The sequence below is a fragment of the Leucopleurus acutus genome (genome assembly GCF_964270905.1).
Source record: "Leucopleurus acutus genome assembly, chromosome: 13".
NCBI lineage: Eukaryota > Metazoa > Chordata > Mammalia > Artiodactyla > Delphinidae > Leucopleurus > Leucopleurus acutus.
This window is the reverse complement of record NC_139155.1, coordinates 75,385,132-75,407,113: the sequence shown is the minus strand read 5'-3', so window position 1 is coordinate 75,407,113 and position 21,982 is coordinate 75,385,132. Positions and strand designations below refer to the sequence as shown.

General features: G+C 54.7%; 1 protein-coding gene across 2 annotated transcripts; it reads right to left on the bottom strand.

Annotated features, from left to right (window-relative positions):
- Window positions 1-915: 915 nt before the first annotated feature.
- On the bottom strand, window positions 916-21,938 carry DDX54 (DEAD-box helicase 54; the record flags this gene model as incomplete). Of its 2 annotated transcripts, none has more annotated exons than XM_082852970.1 (20): window positions 916-1,523; window positions 3,583-3,695; window positions 3,994-4,098; window positions 4,713-4,826; window positions 4,915-5,057; window positions 6,185-6,388; window positions 6,991-7,064; window positions 7,151-7,381; window positions 8,380-8,514; window positions 10,685-10,895; window positions 12,045-12,176; window positions 12,254-12,315; window positions 12,425-12,546; window positions 13,234-13,329; window positions 13,455-13,496; window positions 14,598-14,647; window positions 14,768-14,956; window positions 15,558-15,628; window positions 18,997-19,126; window positions 21,765-21,938. In XM_082852970.1, 20 exons carry the CDS (start codon window positions 21,936-21,938, stop codon window positions 1,291-1,293), a joined length of 2,631 nt encoding a protein of 876 aa, XP_082709096.1. In that variant the 3' UTR covers window positions 916-1,290. The 2 variants fall into 2 exon arrangements, with proteins under 2 accessions (XP_082709096.1, XP_082709097.1); XM_082852971.1 differs by having other exon boundaries at window positions 3,604-3,695.
- Window positions 21,939-21,982: the final 44 nt, after the last annotated feature.

Sequence of the window (21,982 nt, the reverse complement as noted above, 5' to 3'; positions counted from 1 at the left end):
CTTCTGGCTGCATTGGGTCTTTGTTGCTGCACAGGCTTTCTCTAGTTGTGGCGAGCAGGGGCTACTCTTCATTGCGGTATGCAGGCTTCTCATTGCAGTGGCTTCTCTTGTTGTGGAGCACGGGCTCTAGGTGCAGGAGCTTCAGTAGCTGTGGCTCACGGGCTCAGTTGCTCTGCGGCATGTGGGATCTCCCTGGACCAGGGATCAAACCCATGTCCCCTGCATTGGCAGGCGGATTCTTAACCACTGCGCCACCAGGGAGGTCCCCAGTTGGGGGTATTTAAACAAGCTGATGTTTGTCAGATGCTTGGAATGGGGCCTGGTGCAAAATTTCTGGTAAATTTTAGGTGAGTGTTTGGTAAGTAAAGTAAAATACAGGAGGACCAGAAGAGGGCCACACGGCAGACACCCAATCCTGGGCGCTTGCTCACAAAGGCTCCTCCGTCGTGGACTGCGCTGAGTGATGGCCATTCGGAGAGTCCAGCCACCGGAGGCTGCCCTTGACCTTCCCAGGACCCCCAACAGGGGCTGAGGAGAACAGGGCTTAAAGCAGGACAGAGGCCAGGACAGGTTTTGACCTCTGGGTGTGTGGGGGTAGTGTGAACTCCTTCACATCCAGGAAGCGCACTGCACCCTCTGCCCCCAGACTCTACGTGTCTCCCTCCCACCGTCCAGTCCCAGCTGCAAGCCTGTCCTGGTGGGAGGAAGGGGACCGACTGCCAGCTTTGGGGTGTTCCCATCTGAGCAACCGACCCACCCTCTGAGCCTGACTTTCCTCATCTGCAAAATGGAGATTCCAGCAGAACCCACTCAGGACTTGCCCACATGCTCTCGGCTCATCTGCACACTAGCTGGGACTCTAGTACCCGGGTCTGTCCCTTCCAACTCAATGCTCCTGGTCCACTGGAGGCGCTCAATAAAGGTTTATTACATTAAAAATACATCACTAGGCCTCAGGCACTCAGGGCTCACACCCACGTGGCCACCACTTCTGAATCCAGAACACAGCAGCAGCAGCCGAGTTGCCAACTCAGATCGTGGCCTGCCTGGCCTTGCTGGCAAACTCCTATGAACCCTTCAACACCCTGCTCAAACATGCCCTGTCTTAGGCAGAGGCAGCTGCTGCCCCTTTGCGGCCGTATAGCAAGCATTCCTTTGCACGGACCACGGCTTCTGCAGGGAGCCCCCCAGCATCCAGCTCAGGGCCAGGCACACAGTGGTACACGGGGAACATTGCTTATGTGTCCACGCTTGGACCAGGTGAGGAACCATGGGGCTGTATCACCTTCCTTACAGGCTCTTCCTCATCTTGCCCTTCTTGGAGTGGGCGCCCCGGCCGAAGGCGCCCTGCTGCAGCTCCCGGGCGCGGCGCCGGTTGCGGGCAGAGAGCTGCTTGAGGCCTCCACGCTGCAGGAAGCGCAGCTTCTGGGCTCGGCACCGCTGCTTCAGGATCTGCTGCTTGGTCTTGAGCTCTGAGCGCACGCGGCCTGTGGGGGCACCAGGGGTGCGGGGCTGGGATGCACCTGCCAGGATGGAGATTCAGGGAGTTCAGGCTTTGGGTCGACTCCCAATGTCTCCTCCTCCCAGAAGCCTCCGGGATGCTCCCGTCCCCGCTCTCGTTCTGTGTTCACTGCTGTGGCCCCAACATGTGGCAGATGGTAAGTGCTTAATAAAGCTTAAGTAGTCTACTGTAATGGGCAATAGCGTGGACCCTCTAGCCCAAACTGCCAGGGATCAAGTCCCAGCTGTGACCTCTTGGACCTTGGGCAAACTACTTCTCTGTGCCTCAGTTTCCTCTCCTATGAATTACGAATAAGAGCACCTACCTCATAAGTCCTAATGTGGAGTAAATGGGTTACTATGTGTGCAGGGTTCAGAACAAGGCCTAGCCCACAGTATGGCCTCCTAAGTGTAACTATTACAATCATAAATCATTCAACAAAGGCTTTTCAGTGCCTCCTCTATGCCAGGCACTGGGGACCCAGACAGACTCTAAACCCTGTCTCTCTGGACTACATGCTCTAGGCTTGTTAGATGAAAACAGGCTGTAGCTTAACTTCCCTCTGGCAGGAGAGAAATCAGAGAAGGCCAGCGAGGGGAAGGGACTTATCCAAGGTCACCCAGCAAAGCGGCACCAGCAGCAGCAGCAGTGGTTGGTGGCCCTGCCCGCCACCTCCCGGCTCTCTGGGCGGGCAGGTCTCCCCCGCAGCCCCTGGCTCCCCACTAAGGCCTGGCCCCTCCTCTTCTGTACTCACTTGTCTCACCCAGCTCCTCCCCTCCCACAGCAGTGGCCTTGCAGGGCTCCCACACAGATGGCCATTAAGGCGGCCCCAGATGTCTCCACAGGGGCCAGGCCACCTGACAGGGACCCCCCCCCCCCACAGTGAGGACAAAGCACAGGGGGAGAACAGCTGCTTTTTCCCGAAGCTCACAGGCCACCCTCACCACCCCGGGTCCAGCAAGCCCACAGCGGCAGCCGGCTTCACTCCAGATAAAACTGGGAGCTGAGGACTGAGGGATGAGGGGGTCTGGGGGAGGCAGGGACACGCCCACAGAAAGACAAAGAGAGGAGGAGAGACAGAGACTGGGAGTGTGCGTGCGCACATGTGTGTGCGTGTGCGTGTGTGCGGAGAGAAAGGAACAGGAACAATGAGAGAGATGGAGAGAGATACAGAAAGACAGAGACAGATGGGGAGAAACAGAGACAAAGAAAGAGACAGAGAGATGGACAGGGACACAGAGTCAGAGGCAAAAAGAGAAACAGAGACCTGGAGAGAAAGACACCTATAGAACAACAGAGAGAGGATGTGTCGGAGAAAATCCAAGACAGAAACAGGGAGAAACAGAAGAGGTATCCACCGTCAGAGGAAATGTCAACGAGGACAGGGGGAACGTGCAGAGAACAGAGGAGGCCCTGGGAGAGGCAGAGCAGAGGGCCACCTGAAGCCGTGACAGACAGCGTCCCCAGGCTGAAGGACACAGACTCGGATGCTGAAGAGGCAGTGAGCAGCCCTGCGGGCTCGGGGGAGACAAGCAGGGCCAGGGCCCAGCGGAAAGAGGCCCAGGACAGGTTCAAGCTCCCCAACCCTGGCGGGGGTGGCCAGGGGAGGCAGCAGGCAGGCGGGGGACCCAGGGCCAGTCACTGCGACTTGTTTCCTGGCCTGAAAGCCGGGCATTCTCGGTCTTCTCGCCCCCAGGCCACGTGCGGCGAGGCTCCAGCACGCAGCCTGGCCCCAGACAGCAAGCGGGAGCCCCTCTCTGACAGCAAGCTTGGCCCCAAAGGTGGGGCTGCAGTGGGACGGGGCCCAGGCTCCAGTCTCCTCCCTTCAGAGTCACGAGTGTCACCACTCCCAAGGTGCTCCTCTGCCCTGAGGGGCTGACCGAGGTCCTGGCACGCGGGGCAGCCGGCCCAAGCCGAGGTCACTGAGCACAAGCTCCTGCAGCAGAGCTGAGTTCAAATCCCACCTTAGCGTGTCACCCACTGAGGGACCCAGGCCAGATCAAGAGGACCAAGCCCCCAAGATGACCAAATGTGCTACCTGGCAACCTGCGTTTTAAGGACGATCCTACCCCGGCTCTCACCTTGCCCTCGGCCGCGCTTACCACCTCTTCGCTCTGGGCCACGCCGTTCAAATGTCCCTTCTTCTTCTGAGTCACGATCATCAATTTTCTGCTTCTGTTTCCACTTTTGGTAGCTGGGAGGCTGCATTAAGGAGGCTGCGTGCAGCATCCAGAGAAAGATGCCCTAGACAACCATGGGCTGGGAGCAGGGCCCCCCCGCCCACGCCCCAGAGGATACAGGCCTTACCTATAGGGGGTCTGGTGGCTGAATCCGCTCAACCCCGCCCCCCCTCTAGCCCCCACCTGTAGGAGCTGGGGTGGTTGAGGAGCCAGACCACGCCCCTTCCTGACCCCGCCCCCCACCCACAATAGATGTGGATATAGAAGGCGCTTGGCTCCACCCCCTCTGCCCCCCACCCCCCTCCAGGATACAGGTCCCTCTTATAGGAGCTGCTGATGTAGCGGCCACTCTCCGTCTTGATCTTTTTCTTGTCCTCCTGTCCCGACTGTCCCACAAACCGCTTCTTCTTCCGGTCCCTGTGGGAAGAGTTGGGAGGTGTGCTGTGGAGGGAGGTGGCCCGCTTCCCCTCCGGGCCTGTTTCCCCCGACCCTCTTATTGGGTTGTTGGAGGATTCAAGGAAAGCAGCGTGCCGGGCGTCTGGCAGGCAGCAGGTGCCCCATAAAGGCCCGTTCCCTGGCCCTCCTCACCACTCCCTGGCAGCCCAGGTCTCAAAAGGCAGTGTGGCAGTCAGGGGATTAGCTCCAACCTGGGGGCCTGGGTCAGGGACAAGGGACCCTGGAGGGTTCCCAACCCCCACCTGGCCGCCTCCTGGCTCTGTGACCATGGGTTGAGCCACATCACTTCTCCAGAACCAGAGTCCAAATGGGCAAACTGGGTCATGAGCCCCTGTCTAGCAAGACTAGCCCCCGAAAAGGACAGATGGGGTCAAGATCCCTGTTGTGTATGACCACATGGGGGCAGGACAGGGTGGGCGTCACAATCTGTGCTGAGGACCAAATGAGGGGTGAGGATGTCATAATTACTGCTCTAGGGGATCAAACAGGAGTTAGGATAGGAGGGGGTCGCCTTTTGTGGGGACCAAGCGGCAGACAGGTGGGCATGGAAGAGGTGTGCCCACTGGCTCACTCACCACTTGAGCTGCTGCTGGCCCTTGGTCAGGCTCTGGCCTTCATCCCCCATCAGGTCCAAGACAGCGCCAGCCACCTGCTGCTCGAAGGCACCCCCGTCCCCACCGATGCTCAGGCTGCAGATGGAGGGTTGGGAGATACCATGGGGTTGGGAGGGGGGCCCATCAGGCCCGCCTGCCCCACCTGGGACCAGCGGCCACTCACCCCCGCTCGCTGTCAAAGTCCTTGGGCCGGTAGGGGATGTAGAACACCTGGTCCCGCTGCCGGGCCTCCTCCCTCCGCCTCTTGGCTCCTCGGTCGGGTCCTGGCTGCTGCCGCTTCCGGCCCACAACCTCTGTGAAGAGGTCCTGGTGGACCGGGGCCCAGTGTCACCTGTAGGCCCCAGGGAGTGGACTGGCCTCCCCACCCACCAGCCCAGCTATGGTTGAGGGTCAGGGGCTGCTGGGACTTTGAAAGCTTGGTGTTGCCATTGAGACCCTCCGTTTCCTCATCTGCAGATGCAGCACAACAACCCCTGCCTCAAGCACCAGCAGAGGCAGGACAGGTGGGAGTGGGGGAGGGCAGGGTGCCAACTAGGATGAGACCCACCACGTTCCAGTCCCAGCTTGGTCCCCCAGGTCATCTGACCAAGGCAAGGCCCTGTCCCTCTCTGGGTCTGGACTTGCTCTCTATGACGTGGACTAGTCCAGGGGTTTTCAAGTGCATTTTTTTGCCTACTGTACCCTCTGTCCAAATCAAACATAAGACAAGCAGGCCCAGGGCCCTACCCACCAGGCGAACGGGACACTCTGGCCCCCCAGCCCTGCTTTTCGCCATGAAGACCCAGTGCCTGACCCTGCCTGCGTCATGCCCCCACTGCCACCAACAGTCCCGGCTCTGCCCCTTCCCACCTGCCGGACCCCAGGCTGAGGCAAGGCGATGATGATGACAATGACAGGGCTACCTAGGCTTGTGGGAATCCTCCACGTACCATCCTGAATCTGCCCAGCGGACCCAGGAGCGGGTACCACAGTCACTTGGCTGCAAAGCCCTAGTCCACAACATTCTGAAAACAAACTTTCCTGAGATTCAGGCAAAAGCTGACCTGAGCTGAAAAGAGGCTTTGTCCATCCTCTCGGTGTGGGTCTCACTGTGGAAACTGATGCATTTGACGACCGTGACACCCCAGACCCTGCTGAGGGTGTTACATCATACACAGTGGACCCACCGTAAAGATTCTGAATCCCGAATCACATCTGGCCCCCAGGGCTTCAGGCAAGGAATGGTGGACGAGACTATGATCCCATTCCGCAGATGGGGAGGCTGAGGCTGGGTCACTGATTTCCACAAGTGTCGGAGATGGGACTGGAATCACTGCATCCACCCCCAGTGACTGCTCAGAGCCCTGAGGTCTGCCCCATGGGCTGCTGGGACTTGACCCACTGCTCCCCCAGCCCCAGGCCAGACGCCAGGGTCCCCAGGGTGGGGCCTGCACCTCCACACTGTCTCCTGCCGCCTCCTCCTTCTCAGGCTGCTCCTCCTGCGGTGCTGGGAGGCTCAGGGCTGGGATGGCCGGGCCCTCCTGCTGCTCCTGCCGCTTCTGCCGGAAGCTGGCGATGCATTTACGATCCTTCTGCCGCTTGGCACGCATCACCTGGCTGCTCAGGTCCCGGCTGGAAGCGTTGATCTCAAAGATGGTCTGTGGAGGGGACACCCAAGGCCTTCACCCACTGGCCGCTTCTCCCCCAACTCTACCCTCCCCAGCTTGGTGTGCTCTCTCCAGCATTCCTCCCAATTCCCTTACACTAGTTACCTGCTTTTCACAATTACAAAGGGAGGCCCAGAGAAGGCGAGTAGCCTGCCTAAGGTCACACAGCTGGGACAAACCAGATTTGGGATTTCAACCCAGGTTCATTGGCTCCAAAACCAGTGCCCTTAACCACAACAGGCTCCAGCCCCTTTTTCCTGACGCTGGCTGGCAGGCCTTTCCTGCTTTTGGGTACACCTCCCAGAGGCACAAGATGGGGCACCTGATGGGAATCAGGAGGAGAGGAGAGGCTATCGAAAGCCAGCTCCTCAGGCCTCTGACAGCCTAGGGTGTGTCATTGCCCTCTGTGAGCCTCAGTCTACCCAACTGTATGGAAGGGGTGGGAAACCTGCTGTGGACCAGCAGGGATGGTTCCAGAACAAGGGGTGGCTACAGAGGTGCTGACACGGCCAGAGCCGCGGGTTGAGAAAATCCCTGCTGGGGACCTGCAGGGGGTCAGGAGCTCAACCGGAGCCCCGAGGCCCCGCACTCACCGCCCGGGAGCGGTAGTTCCTGATGCTGTCCACCAGCCGCAGCTGCTGCAGCTCCTCCTCCTGGAAGCACGAGCCTGGGGGGGACGGAGGGACACGTGAAGCTGCAGTGGGCTCCACGGGGCCTGCCGCCAGCCCCCGCCCGCCCGACGCAGGGACTCACTGAAGAGGGGGTGCAGGCCCAGGCCCGAGAGGTCCAGCTCCTTGGCCCTCTTGATGGACTCGGGTGACGGCGCCGGCCGTGAGCGCACATACTGCTGCTGGGCGTTGTCGGCCACGCGGCCCAGGCCCCGAAGCTCCAGCGACGTCTCCAGGCTGGTCCGCAGACCGCAGTCCTCATCGTCCACCACGCCCTGCGGCACCCGGCCCAGTACGCCGTCCCCGCCGCCCGCCCCTGCCTCCCCGCCAGGAGCTCGGTCAGAGGCCTGGTCAGAGGCCTTCTGGCCCAGCCACCTGCCCAGGGCCCCACCTCCCCTCCCCAGCCCCACTCTGGGTCCTGAATTATAAAATAATCCCCACAACAGAAACCATCACTTGCCGAGCAGCTCCTACTGTTTTTACAAGTACAGTTTTATGGAACATGGCCCCATCTACTCATTTCTGTGTTGTCTGTGACTAATTTTGCACTACAAGGGCACGGGTGAGGAGCTGCCACAGATCATGTGATCTGCAGGGCCTAAGATATTTACTATCTGGCTCTTTACTGACTTTAAATTACAGGAATCTTGGGCTTCTCTGGTGGTGCAGTGGTTGAGAGCCCACCTGCCGATGCAGGGGACACGGGTTCGTGCCCCGGTCTGGGAAGATCCCACGTGCCGCAGAGCGGCTGGGCCCGTGAGCCATGGCCGCTGAGCCTATGCATCCAGAGCCTGTGCTCCGCAGCAGGAGAGGCCACAACAGTGAGAGGCCCGCGTACCGCAAATAAATAAATAAATAAATAAAAGAATCCGCCTGCCAATGCAGGGGACACGGGTTCGAGCCCTGGTCCAGGAAGATCCCACGTGCCACGGAGCAACTAAGCCCGTGTGCCACAACCAGAGCCTGCGCTCCAGAAACCGCCAGCCACAACTCCTGAAGCCCACACGCCTAGAGCCCATGCTCTGCAACAAGAGAAGCCACCGCAATAAGAAGGCCGCGCACCGCAATAAGAAGGCCGCGCACCGCAACGAAGAGTAGCCCCCGCTCACCGCAACTAGAGAAAGCCTGCATGCACAGCAACAAAGACACAATGCAGCCAAAAATAAATGAATAAAATAAATAAATTAAAAAAAAACAACAGGGATCTTCCCCTGGGGTCAAGTTCCCAAGCCAGGACAGCTTGGCCCACCTCCAACCCCCATCCATACCATAAACTCCAGGGGGGACCCCAGCCCCTCCCCAGCCTCCACTCACCGGAGAGCTCCTCGTGGGGACGGGCGAGGGTCAGGGCACGGCCCAGGAACAGGTGCAGGTCCAGTAGGTAGGGGACCTCATCTGGGGCCACCAAGGAGTAGGCCGTGCCGCTTCGGCCAGCCCGGGCCACACGGCCTGCGGGAGAAGGTAGTCAAGCGGGAGCAAAGGCAAAGGACCCCACAGCCCAGCACGAGTCCCACGTGCCAGACCCTAAAGGTGCAAGCCAGGCCACAGCCCCACCTCCTTGAGCAGTGTCCCACCTACAAAAAGAGGGCAAGGCAGTGACAGTCACCAGGGCTACCTGCCTGAGAGTACGTGAGCCCACATGGTGCTCTGGGAGGCTGGCAGGAATAGAGGCAAGACACTGCTCTTTATCAGCATCACAAGTTTCAGCAGCCCCACTTTGGGGGATTTTTACCCACAGAAATAACCCAGGGTGCAAAGATTCACCCACAGGACACCTACTCCAGCTCTGCCCAGAACAGCCCCCAAATGGAAACCACTTAAAGACTTAAGGACAGAGCGTTAGTTAATTAACTGATGACCACATGGTGGGAATTACACAGCTGAGGAAAGGAGTTGCGAGCTGTGGCCCCTGGCCAAATCCAGCCCCCCCCCCAAGCCTGTCTGTGTAAATAAAGTTTTATTGGCACACGGCTGTGCTCCTTCATTTACATATTGCCTGTGGCTGCTTTCATGCTCCCAGGGCTGAGATCTCTAAGAGACTAAATGGTTCCAAAGCCTAAAATATTTACCATCTGGCCCTTTACAGAAACAATTTGCTGACCCCTGTTATAGAATGATGCTTAAATGGTGAATGAAAAACATGCATGATGTATACAGAGGCAAGAAGAATGTCCAGGGTGATTCTAATTTTGTGGTAAGTCAGTCCATGAATAGCATTACGCTTTGGCTTGTTTCTGCATCTTGCAGAAACCAAGTGTCACCACATTCGGAAGATTCGTTTGCGGTAGTCCGATTCACACTGCTGGTCACGCGGCACATGAGAAATTCCCTTTGGGGGTTCTGAGGACGCCTCAGGGGATGTGCAGGGCCAGCCCTCCCAAAGCAACAGAATTGAGGGCACAGCATGCAGCTGCCAACAGGGAGAAGAGGCTGGAGACCCAGGTGGAGGCCTCCCTCGCACCCCGAAGGTCTGCCCACCGCCAGCCCACTGTGGGCAGCCAGAATTTACTCATTTGACGATGTTCAGTCATACGCAGAACAATTCCAAGGAACTTGCCCGCCAGATGCTTCTCTCACACGCACTTATTTAACTTACTTGTATTTATGAACATGGCACGCGCATTTATGAGTTAAAAAAAGACAAAGAAAGTAGACTGGTGGTTACCAGGGGCTGGGGGAGGTGGAAGAGGGAATGAGTTTAATGGGTCCAGGGTTTCAGTTTGTCAAGACGAAAATGTTCTAGAGGTGGAAGCTGGGTGATGGTTGCACATTAGTATGAATGTACTAAATGCCACTGAACTTACACCTGTAAGTGGTAAAAATGGTAATTGTATGTTATGTATATTTCACCACAATTGAAGAAAAGAATGCCAGTGGCCCCACTTTGCTACGTCTGAGACACCTGACCAGTTCATAACCTCCCTGCTTTGGTTTCCTCATCTGTAAAATGGAGCTGACGCTGCTGATACCCACTGCACAGGGTTGTTGTGAAGACCAGTGGAGCAAGTAGAACACGTGGACCAGGGCCCACCAGGAGTGCTGGGTGAGCACCTGTGGCCGTCACATCACCAGTGAGGGGAGGGTGACTTCCTGCCTTCTCGGTGCTTTGCTCCACTTTCAAATTTTCCTACTACGTGCGGGCCTTACTTTTATAACTGAAAAATTAAATGGAGTGAGCTGGCCTGGGTGGGCTGAGGGGAAGGTGGGGCCCGACAGGCTGACGGGACAAGGCCGGGAGTCAGGAGACAGGAGACTGTCTGCAGTTGATGGAGCAGGAGGCAGAGGGGGGTCGGGATGCTGTTTAAAGGCTGCTCCCAGGAGAGGAGCTAGAAAGAGCGAGCTGTAGGGAGACGACTGTGGGGAGGAGGGGCCGCGTCATCAAGTTCCTGATGGGAAAGCTAAGCACCAGCCTGGGGAACCCAGAAAGCGGGAGCATCCCCTCCTTAGAGTCTAGGGCTGCCCACTAGAGCGGGCCTGGGCCACGCTCCCCAGAGACTCCGATTTACTGGTGCCCTCCCTGGGCCTCAGTTCCCCACCTGCAGTGGCAGGAGTTGAGCCCTGTGCCCTCAGCTCCCGCTGGGACCCTCCCCGGTGCCCAGTGCAGCCACAGGCTCCTTACCCACGCGGTGCAAGAAGAGCTTGCCCTTGGCGGGGAAGCTGTAGTTGATGACGTTGTCCAGCAGTGGGATGTCCAGGCCCCGGGCTGCCAGGTCAGTCACGATGAGGGCCGAGCACTTGCCGTGCATGAACTTGGCCAGGTTGATCTTGCGGGCCGTCTGGTCCAGGGCACTGTAGATGTGGGCGCAGCTCACCCGCTGGGTCGTCAGCAGCTGCCCAGAGTGAAGACCAGAGGGAGGGAAAGGGGTGAGGAGGAGACGGACAGGGGAGAGGACAGGAGGCTGGGCCGTGGCAGTGGGCGCCATGACATGGCAGTAAGACCACGGGCTCTGGAGTCAGGCGCCCTCAATATAAACCCCAGCTCAGCTGGGTGACCTCGGTTTGGTCTTCATCAGTATAAATGGGGCTCATATCACCTCTCACCTCTGCAGGGTTGTCTGAATGTTAAAAAAAGATGGCACGTGCAGAGGTCTCCCTCAGGGAGGCTGCAAGTGCCGCCCCAAGACACAAGTCTCATCCTGCCTCTGCCACTAACAGGCTTTGTGACCTTGCCCAAGTTCCCTAACCTCTCTGTGCCTTCACTTTCCTTGTCGGTAGAACAGGGAGAATAACAGTTGCCTCTCTGTAGCTTTGTTATGAGAATTAAATGAGCCAATACACATACAGTGCTGAGAAGAGGGCCCGGAAAACAGGAAGCACCGTGAAAGTGTTAACTGCTCTTTAAAAACTACTACTTTGGTTTTATTCATCAGTGACCCCAGCAGCTACACAGAGGAAGCACCGGTAAATGTGTGTCATATAAGTGAAACCCAGTGAACTGTGTCCTCAGATAACAGAACTCAGGTGTGGTTGACCCAAGGCGGCCGCATTGACTCAGGAGGGGCCCTGGCAGCCTTGGGGGTTCGTGGACCTCTTCCCAGGAGGGTCACAGATATACACGTGTGGAAAAGCTCATCGAGCTGCTCATGTAAGATCAAGGCACTTTACACAGGTTACAGCGTGCAGGCTATTCCTCAATTGAAAAACGTGAAACACATGGGACACTAAATATCTACAGAAAAATGACAGGACGGCTGGGATACACTTCAAAACACCCTGCATGGAATGGGGAATATTAGATGAATCAAGACTGGATGTAAGTTGATAACTGAGTACCCGAGAGCTCATTATGCTGTTTACATGTCTGAAATTTTTTAAAAGAAAAACTTAACAGAATAAAAAAGCACAGAGCGCTGGCCAGGCCTCAGCCCTGCTCTGGTGCTGCTCTCTGGTGGCTGAGCATGGAACCGCAGCTCAGACGTGGTGATGCAGTCCGTGCTGGTCCCCAGGCCCGGGGCAGGTGTGGGCCTCCCCCAGCTCACCTCACTGAGATACTCCGCGTGGTGCTTGGTGGCCACAAATACCACTGTCTGGTCCTGGGGCCGCACCAGGCTGCGCAGCAGGTGGAGCAGCACAGCAGCCTTGGCATCCTCCCGCACGAGGAAGAAGGAGGTCTGCAGGGAGAAGGGTCACTCGGTTGGCTCACGGGGTCCAGGCCATGGGCCGGGAAGGGGCACGGGTGGAGCCTCACCTTAAGCTGCTCGTTGAGTTTGGAGTCCACGTCTAGCCGGATGAGCACGGGCTCCATGAGGCCTGAAGTGGGCAAGAGAGGAGGATGGGAGGGGGAGTCGCTGAGGGACAAGCCCCTCCCAGGCGCCGACACGCGTCCCAGCCCCCGGCCCCACTCCTGTGGCTCCCTCACCAGCCCGGGCGAACTCCACCAGCAGCTTGGGCAGCGTGGCAGAGAACAGGACAGTCTGGTGGCCCCCAGGGAGGCGGGCAATGATTTCCTGCAGCTGCTCTGCGAACCCCATTTCAAAGAGCCTGGGAGGGCAGAGGGCAGCACAGGGTCAGGAGAGGGGCTTCCATTCCAATGAGTTCCAAACCTGTCATCCTTGCCCCCATCACACTTTCTGTTACGTGGACAAGTGCTTCCTAAACTCAGCTCACTTTTTCGCTATTCAACAACCTCATCCTAAGCAATAATGACCTTGAAGTCTTAGGTCTGGTCTCAGTTATGTTTCTTACAAATTCATGTTGAAATAAATGACAGCAGCCCTCACTCTGGGCCAGGCATGGTTCTAAGCACTTTATAAAATATCAACCCCTTTAGTCCTCACGGCAGCCCTGTGAGGTACATGCTATTTTATCCCCACTTTGTAGGTGAGGCCACCAAGGCCCGCAGACCCTCAGGGATTTACCCAAGTTCACAGAGCTGGGATTTGATCCCACCTGTCTGGCTCCAGTCTGTGCTTTCAACCTTGTGCTATCTTTTATCTCTTTCAAATCATGTGTTTGTTGTTTTACTATTCTTTTCAATATTCCTAAAAGTAATACAAAAGAAAAAAACTGTTGGTCCAGGGAGCCCCATCAGCTCTGGCACTGCCTACAGTCTATGGCCCTCTTTGGGGAAACGCTGCTTTGATCTTGACTGCATAGGTCTCTTCTGGCAGAGCCCTTCCTCCTGGCCAACCCTGACACAAGTGCCCGGGGATGCACCTGCAGCCTTACCTGTCAGCCTCATCAAATACCACATATTCCACGCTCTGCAGCTTTAGGTTCATCTCCACAGCCACATGCACCAAGCGCCCAGGGGTAGCAATGATTCTGGAAGTGATTGTGCAAGCCAGGTCACCCAGGGCCAGGGCACCAGCATAGCCCTCCTCTCACTCCCCAGACCCTGGCCATCTGGGAAGGGACCCCAGAGCATCATCCCCAATCCACACACTCACATGTCGGGATTTTCGTGCAGGGCTGCAAATTGGTCTTCCATCCTAGGAAGAAGAAGAGGTGTTAGCTTGATAGAACAGGTCTCTTTTGTCTCTCTCCCTTCCCATCTCCAAATGCTCAGCTGAGTCCCACACCTTGACCCCAGGCTCAGAAATGGGGAAAAGCTATTGCTGAGCTACTAGGCAAAAGCATTGCCCTGACAAGAACTACAAGTTCAAACACACAAAAGGACTGATAACAACAAAGTTCTCCAAAGATAGACTCAGCCACGGAACCCATCTCATTCACTCCGTTCGCACTTTGACCCACACCACCACCTAGCAACTAACCCTGGAACTGCTAGCTCCACCTAGAAGCCGGTTTCCTGGATCTGTGTCCTTGTTCCCAAACCGTTTGAGCACACATCCCTAACTTTAGTTCTCCTCTGAAAACACCCCTGGGACACCTGTAGGAACCAGGAGTCAGAATTCTGGGCCAGGTCCAGCTTATGGAGGTATTTCTGACAGTCATAACAATAGAGATAATAAATTATAATGTAGGCAAAAGAGCACTGAAAAACAAAACACTCTCAGTGAGAATCAAAAGCGACTGGTGACAGTGATATTCTGAGAAAAGAATGAGGAAGGGGCTGCGCTTTGAGGGAGAAACTGTGGGGCGGGGCGCAGGGGTTCTAATCTTAGCTCTACTACCAGACCACTGTGCGGCTCTCTGAGCCCATCACTTCCTCAGTTAGCTCATCTGTAAAACAGGTGTGGTGCCTGCTACCTTAGAAGGATGGGGCAAGCACATCAGGAAAAATATAGTATTCTGCAGATTTGAGCTATTACAAACGTCCTCCATCTGTGTGCATTCCACTTTAAATAGCCCCAAAGCAAGCATATTAAAACATACACAACTAAGTGACCCATTTGGGTGACCCAGTGCACTACCAGCTCTCTTTTAGAAGCATCAGAACCTGTGTCAGAGTTTTGTGTGTGAAATTCCTTTCGGTATTTTACTGTATATTTCCCCTTGTTGGTGCTTTAAGAATGTGCAGAGAAGTTGCTGTTATTAATGAGCAGCGCAAGCTCAGTCCATCTGATGGGGAGGCACGGGGCACGTTTGCTTTGGGGGACCACTGCACAGGGCACCGAGGGGGCTCTTACTTGTCCCCGCCCAGTATCAGGGCAGTCTTGAGGCCAGTGAACTTGCCCAGCTGTGGAGAGAAAGAAAGAGAGAGATTGAGAGCCAACGATGGGAGCTGACTCAGCCCACTCGGGCCTCACTGACTGGTCCCAGCTCAGCCCAGCCACCCTGTCCCTGCGCCCGGACATACCTCCTTGGTGAACTTCATGGTCTGCAGGGCCAGCTCTCGGGTGGGTGAGAGGATGAGGGCGCGGGCCCCGGTCTGGGCGCTGCGGGTCTTGAGCCTCTCGAACATGGGGATGAGGAAGCAGGCCGTCTTACCACTGCCTGTCCGGGCCATGGCTACCACATCCTTGCCATCCAGGATCACTGGGATGGTCTGCAGGGGAATGAGCGGGGGAGGGGAGGGGTCAGCTCCTGCACCCAAGCACCACATGATCCAGAGCTTCAAGTGTGCAGGGAGTGGGCAAACCAGAGCATCTCAGCGAAAGGGATGGGGCCTGTCCCCCAGCCCTGATCCCACTCTTGCTAAAGCCTGTTTGCACACCTCCGGGGATGAGCAGCCTGTTACCCCCAACTCTTTCTACTGTTGAAACAACCTTCTTCAGGTTAAGCCAGACTCTATCTCCCCATCTAGTCACCCTCCTCAGGATCCCAGAGAAACGTTATCTCCCTCTTGGCTAAATGTCTGAGGACAACAAAGATGAGACCCAGGTGATGATGGGGTGCCTGCAAGTTGCCCGGGCAGGGACTCAGCAGTGGGCAGCTTAAGTGGCAAAGAGGCACAGGGTCGAACCTCTGCTCTGCCGTGCCTGACTTTCTCCACCTGTGAAATGGGCAGGCTCGTGGGGCTTCGGCCAGAGTAAGAGGGGACGACAGATATGACAGATGGGACAAGGGGTGGAGGTCAAGAGGCCAGGCAGGAGGGCCAGGTTGGCCATCCCCACCTCCCGACCCGCATCAGCTTCCCCGCCCCGTACCTTCCTCTGGATGGGTGTTGGCACCTTGTAGCCCTTCTTCATGATGCCTTTGAACACTGGGTAGCTCAAGCCTGGGAAAGACATGGGAATGGCCAGGGGGCTAGAGGAGCCCCTATGACACGTGACAGAAAACCACACAGGACAAATGACAGTTTCATCAACAAATAAATAGCAAGAAAAAAAGAAAACTGATAGAGCAAAGCTGATCGGTTAACTGAGACTTAGAAAACAAATCTACTGATTGTGGGGTATGAACCACATTTGGATTCTGATTTGAAAGCTTTTCTTTTTTCACTGACATAACAATTTTAATGGACAAAACAAACCAAAAACAACCCACCTTAATAAGCATTTTACAAATGAAGCTGTATAAATGGCTAATAAGTATATGAAAAGCTGGTCAACATCATTAGTCACTAGAGAACTATCAATACAAATGAAAACCACAATGAGCTCCACTATGCGCTCAGCAAAACAGCTAAAAGGAAGAAAGATCACAATTTTAGGTATTAGCACCTGGAACTTCCATTCACTGTGCTGAGAAATAATTGTGGTATGTTCATAAAATGAAATATTATACATCAATGAAACTGAACAGTTTGAAAAAGCTAATAACATGGTTAGATTTCACAAACCTAAGTTTGAAAGAGACACGCGACACGTAAATTGTCACATACTGAATGAGTCATTTTATGTAAAGTTACAAATATAGGCAAAACAAATCTATGGTGACAGAAGTTGAACTAGTGGTTCCATTTGATGGACAGTAATAACTGGAAGGGCCACGGAAACTCTGGGGTGTTGGTAATGCTCTTTATCTTGATCTGGATAGTGGTTACACAAGTGCATTCACTTTGTAAAACTTCATTCAGCTGGACACTTATGATTTGTGCATTTTTTTGTCAGTATGTTATATTCAAGTCAAAAGTTTACATTAAAAAAAAAAGCCTGGGCTTCCCTGGTGGCGCAGTGGTTGAGAGTCCGCCTGCCGATGCAGGGGACACGGGTTCGTGCCCCAGTCCAGAAAGATCCCACATGCCGCGGAGCGGCTGGGCCCGTGAGCCATGGCCGCTGAGCCTGAGCGTCCGGAGCCTGTGCTCCGCAATGGAAGAGGCCACAGCAGTGAGAGGCCTGTGTACCACACACACACACAAAAAAAAGCCCATCTTTCTTTTTCTTAGAATATTCAAATTTTAGTGTCATTTAATAATTTTTTTTAACATCTTTTTTTTCTTTTTTTTGCGGTACACGGGCCTCTCACTGCTGTGGCCTCTCCTGTTGCGGAGCACAGGCTCCGGACGCGCAGGCTCAGCGGCCATGACTCACGGGCCCAGCCACCCTGCGGCATGTGGGATCTTTCCGGACTGGGGCACGAACCCGTGTCCCCTGCATCGGCAGGCGGGCTCTCAACCACTGCGCCACCAGGGAAGCCCTTTTTTAACATCTTTATTGGAGTACAATTGCTTTACAATGGTGTGTTAGTTTCTGCTGTATAACAAAGTGAATCAGCTATACATATACATATATCCCTGTATCTCCTCCTCTTGCGTCTCCCTCCCACCCTCCCTATCCCACCCCTCTAGGTGGTCACAAAGCACCGAGCTGATCTCCCTGTGCTATGTGGCTGCTTCCCACTAGCTATCTATTTTACATTTGGTAGTATATATAAGTCCATGCCACTCTCTCACTTCGTCCCAGCTTACCCTTCCCCCTCCCCGTGTCCTCATGTTCATTCTCTACGTCTGCGTCTTTATTCCTGTGATTTGAAAGCTCTTAATGCCATGAGACAATGGGAGTCTGAACGCTGATGGGACCTTGGATTATACTGAGGAACTGTGTTTGTTTTAGGTGTAGGAGGGTCCTGCTCTCTTGGAGGCAGGTGGGAAGTATTTCGGGATAGAAGGAGGGGATGCCTGGGATTCGCTTCAGAATTCTCTGGGATGGTGGCCATGAGTGGGTAGGGTGTGGATAAAACAACACCAGTGGTTAAAACTGCTGAAGCTGGTGATGGGTATGTGGAGACTAACTGTTTTCTAATTTTTATATGCTTGAAATTTTTCATAATTAAAAGAAAAGGGTGTCGGAAAGTCCCCGGTGGTCCAGTGGTTAGGGCTCCATGCTTCCACTGCAGGGGGCACGGGTTCGATCCCTGGGCGGGGAACTAAGATCCCACATGCCGTGCAGCGTGGCCAAAAGAAAAAAAAAAAGTTGAAAGAAAGAAAGGATGGAAGGAAGGGAGGGAGGGAGGGAGGGAGAGAGAGACAGAGAAAGAAAAAGAAAGACAGAAAGAAAGAAAGGAAGGAAGGAAGGGAGGGAGAGGGAGAGAGAGAGAGGGAGGGAGGGAGGGAGGGAGAGAGAGAGAAAGAAAGAAAGAAAGAAGGAAAGAGAAGGAGGGAGGGAGAAAGAAAGGAAGGAAGGAAGGAAGGAAGGCAGGGGGAAGGGAGGGAGTGAGGGAGGGAGGGAAGGAAGGAAGAAAGAAAGAAGGAAGGAAGGAAGGAAAGAGGAAGAAAAGGATCTTAAGTGACCAGGGCCTGTGACGGGTGCAGGCACAGGTGTGACAGCTGAAGCACGTGGTACTGCGAGGGAGAAGGAGGCCTTTGGAACCTCCATGTGACCTGGGCTTGTGGAGATGGGAGGACAGTGGGAGGCCTGGAGACAGGAAAGCACCATGGTTTTAGCTGCTTCTTGGTCAATCCTTCATCTTAGAGATTCAGAAAGGCCAAAAATAGCCACATGTAGATGTTTTGGCTTTTTCCTTTGATTTTGATGAATTTTAGCACATTTGGCTGTCTAGATTCCTTTTGTGAGCTATTTTCTTTGCCCAGTTCTCTATTGGGTGTCTGTCTTTTTCTTCTTGATTTGTAAAAGCTTTTTGTATATTAGGGTTATCAGCCCTTTGTCCCATAGTTGCAAATATATTCCTGGTACAGTGTTTATTTAAGTCTACAGTGTTTTTTTGGCATACACACATCTAAATAGAAAAAAAGTCAAATAAAAGTGCTCAGGTCACACTTAGGCTTCTTTTCCTTTCAGGTTATACAACTATTCACCTTGATGTTTCAATCTTCACTCCAGATGCTACTGATATGTAAAGAGCCAAGAAAGAGTCCGGCTTTCCTTCCGGCTGGCCAGGTGTACCAACAGCACCCAACTATCTCATCTCTTACCCTCGGCTCTGAAATGCGGCTCTGTCACGCCGCTCAATCCCCAGACATCTGAGCCTGTTACTGCACCAGCATCGCCCTGAGTCCGGCCCTAACTGTTCTCTCATCGTGTCAGGCCCGTTGCCCCCACGAGAAGGCCGTGAGTGGCTTGGAGACTATCTGCTGCCTCCAACCCCCCAAACCCATCACAGTGTTGGGTCCAGAGCAGAGCACGGAAGTCCATAAGCCCCCACTGCTCCCCACACACAAAGTCCCCTGATGCCTGGCTCACCCACCCATGGACTGGAAGCCTCCCGACTTCTTCTTCTTCTTGTTCTGGGCTCGTACCATCTCCCGTGTGTCCGGCTCCACGTCCGAGGTGCATTCCGAGGTGGGGAAGGTGGGTAGGGGTCTGCCGGGTCCCAGCTGGGAGGGAGCAACAGAGAGGCAGCATCATTCCAGGTAGAGTGAGTGCACTCGGGGCAAGGAAGGGGGCTGTCCTGTTGCCAGTGCCCGCCCCAACCTTGCCCCATTCAAGGTGATGATGCTCCTGCCAGATCACATGACTTCTCTGCTAAAGGGCTCTCCTTTGAGGGGTCAGAGAGCCGGCTCTGCAGACAGACAGCCTGCGTTTCAATCCCAACTCTGTCACTTCCAGCTGTGAGACCTCAGACCAGGGACTTCGTCTCCCAGAGCTGCGTTCCCACATTGGGAAAATGGGGATGACAAGAGCATATGCCTCATGGCATGTTGTGAAGACTAAATGGATGCGTGTAAAGCTTAGAACTGTGCCCAGGTGGTGGTATCATCATAATTATCATCCTGGCCTGTCATTCAAAGCCCTCAAAACTTTAGGGAGCCAATCAAAGCATCTACTATGTGTGAGATACTAGACTCTTCCAATGTGCCCAGCTCCCCTCTCCCCAATCCCCTTTCTGATCCATCATCGCTCCCCAGCTCTGGTCTCTCTCATTCCTGTCCTCGTCTCTGCCACCCACTTGTTCCAGCACAGCTAAATCAAACTCAGACACCGCCTCTGGGGAGTCTTCTTGGACTACAGCGCTGTCTCTTTCTTCTCAGAAATAACATTTATAAAAGCACTAATTAATAATAATGGCTAAAACTTACCTGGCACTTACTATAAGCCAGGTGCTGTGCAAAGCATTCATACAAATTAACCCACTTAGGGCTTCGCTGGTGGCGCAGTGGTTAAGAAGCTGCCTGCCAATGCAGGGGACACAGGTTTGAGCCCTGGTCCAGGAAGATCCCACGTGCCGCGGAGCAACTAAGCCCATGCCCCACAGCTACTGAACCTGCACTCTAGAGCCCGCGAGCCACAACTACTGAGCCCGCGAGGCACAACTACTGAAGCCCATACGCCTAGGGCCCGTGTTCCGCAACAAGAGAAGTCACTGCAATGAAAAGTCCACGCACTGCAACAGAGTAGCCCCTGCTCGCCACAACTACAGAAAGCACGCACGCAGCTACAAAGACCCAATGCAGCCAAAATAAAATAAAATAATTAAAAAAAAAATTAACCCACTTAATCCTCACAACAACTCTGTGAAGTAGGTGCTATTACTTAGTCCCTTTTACAGAGAAGGAAACTGAAGCACAAGAGGTGAAGTGACCTGCCAAAGTCACACGGCCAGCAAGGGATTTGAACCCTGGCTTCGGAGTCTATATTCTTTCCTATGAGACCCTCTATGGTCCTCCACCAACCCTCTAGGTCAGAGCTGCACCTGTCTTGTACAGTCTGTGAGATAAGAATGGTTTTTAAATTTTAAAAGATTGTAAAAAGTCAAACAAAGAAGACAGCGACCTTATATGGCCCTGCAAAGCCAAAATATTTACCATCTGGTCCTTTACAGGAAAAGCTTGCCAACCTTGCCAACCCCCATTCTAGACACATGATAACAAAGTGCCTGGAACACACTGGTGCCCCAGCAATATTTACTGTAGAGTAGAATGTGTGAACACTGTCATTCCATCCTTTCCACAGTTTTTGAGGCATACATAATCAACAGCTTTCTACACATGTGGAAACTGAGGCACAGAGAGGTTAAGCAACTTCTCCCATGTCCCACAGCCAGTACAAGGTTGGGTTGAACTTGAACACAGGGCTGTGCCTTGGTCCATATTTACAGAGCACCTACTGTGTGAGACTCGGATGGTGTGGAATAAGGTCCCCATCGGGTCCCTGCCTCAGAGGAGTGTAGACCTCTCTCTTCATATAAAGCCCCACTCATTCATCTACTTACCCAGAGTCTTCTCTGTGCCAGGTACCCGCTAAGCACAAGGCTGTGAGAAATAATGGGCTACAACTCTTTTGCCCCCTTGGTGCTCATACCTGACCCCCCCTCATTTGCATACAGCTGGCATTCAGTAGTGGAAATAACACAGGGCCTGGAACCATACAGTCCGGGATTTGAATCCTGGCTCTCCCACTCACAAGCTGTGAGGTCTTGGTCAAGTTCCTTCACCCCTCCAGGCTTCTGTTTCCTCCTCTGGAAAATGAGTGCGACTACTTAGCTCACAGGGTTGGTGTGGGGATTAAATAATAAGGCTTGCAAAACTCTTAGCACGGAGGATAGCACACTGTAAGCTATCTACAAACCCAAGTTTAACTTAGTTTCCCAGAGGTTTGGGGGCGTCACTGTCTCAAGCCAAGAGGTGCAGCCTTCTCTTAATTCATCCTCCCAAGAATCCCCCTCTCAAAGTCTGAGCTTCATCACCCGCACTTTTCATTGGACAAATGGGAACCGAGACCCGCCCCTGGCCAGGAAGTAGCCAATGAGAAGCGCGAGACCAAGAGCCGGCCCGGAAGGCCGGAAGGCCCGCAGGCCCCAGCCTCCGTAGCACAGAGGCTCGGGACGTCAGGACCCTGGGCGTGTCGGACACCGAAACACGTGCTCAGGCCGGAGGTCCTGCCCCGACCCCCGGCCAGCCGACCTCTCCCCACCCTCAGCCGTGCCCACTCCCCAGCTGGGAAGACTGAGGCCGCGGGACGCTATGCGGAGCCGGGACTCGGGCTCTGACGTATGTCCAAGCCCAGCGCTACTACCTTCTGGGCCCGGGCGTCATCTTCTGCCTGAATCTCAAACTCGCCGTCCTCCGAGTCGCTGCTGCGGGACTGAGAGGCCGCGCCCCGGCGCTTCCGGAGCCCCTTCTTCTTCCTCCACTGGGCCATGGCAGCTCGGGACCGCGGTGCGGCCGCCGGACGCGTTCCGCCAGCCATGCGGGCCGGGGCGCAGGGAACCGGGAGGGGGCGGAGTTTGCGGG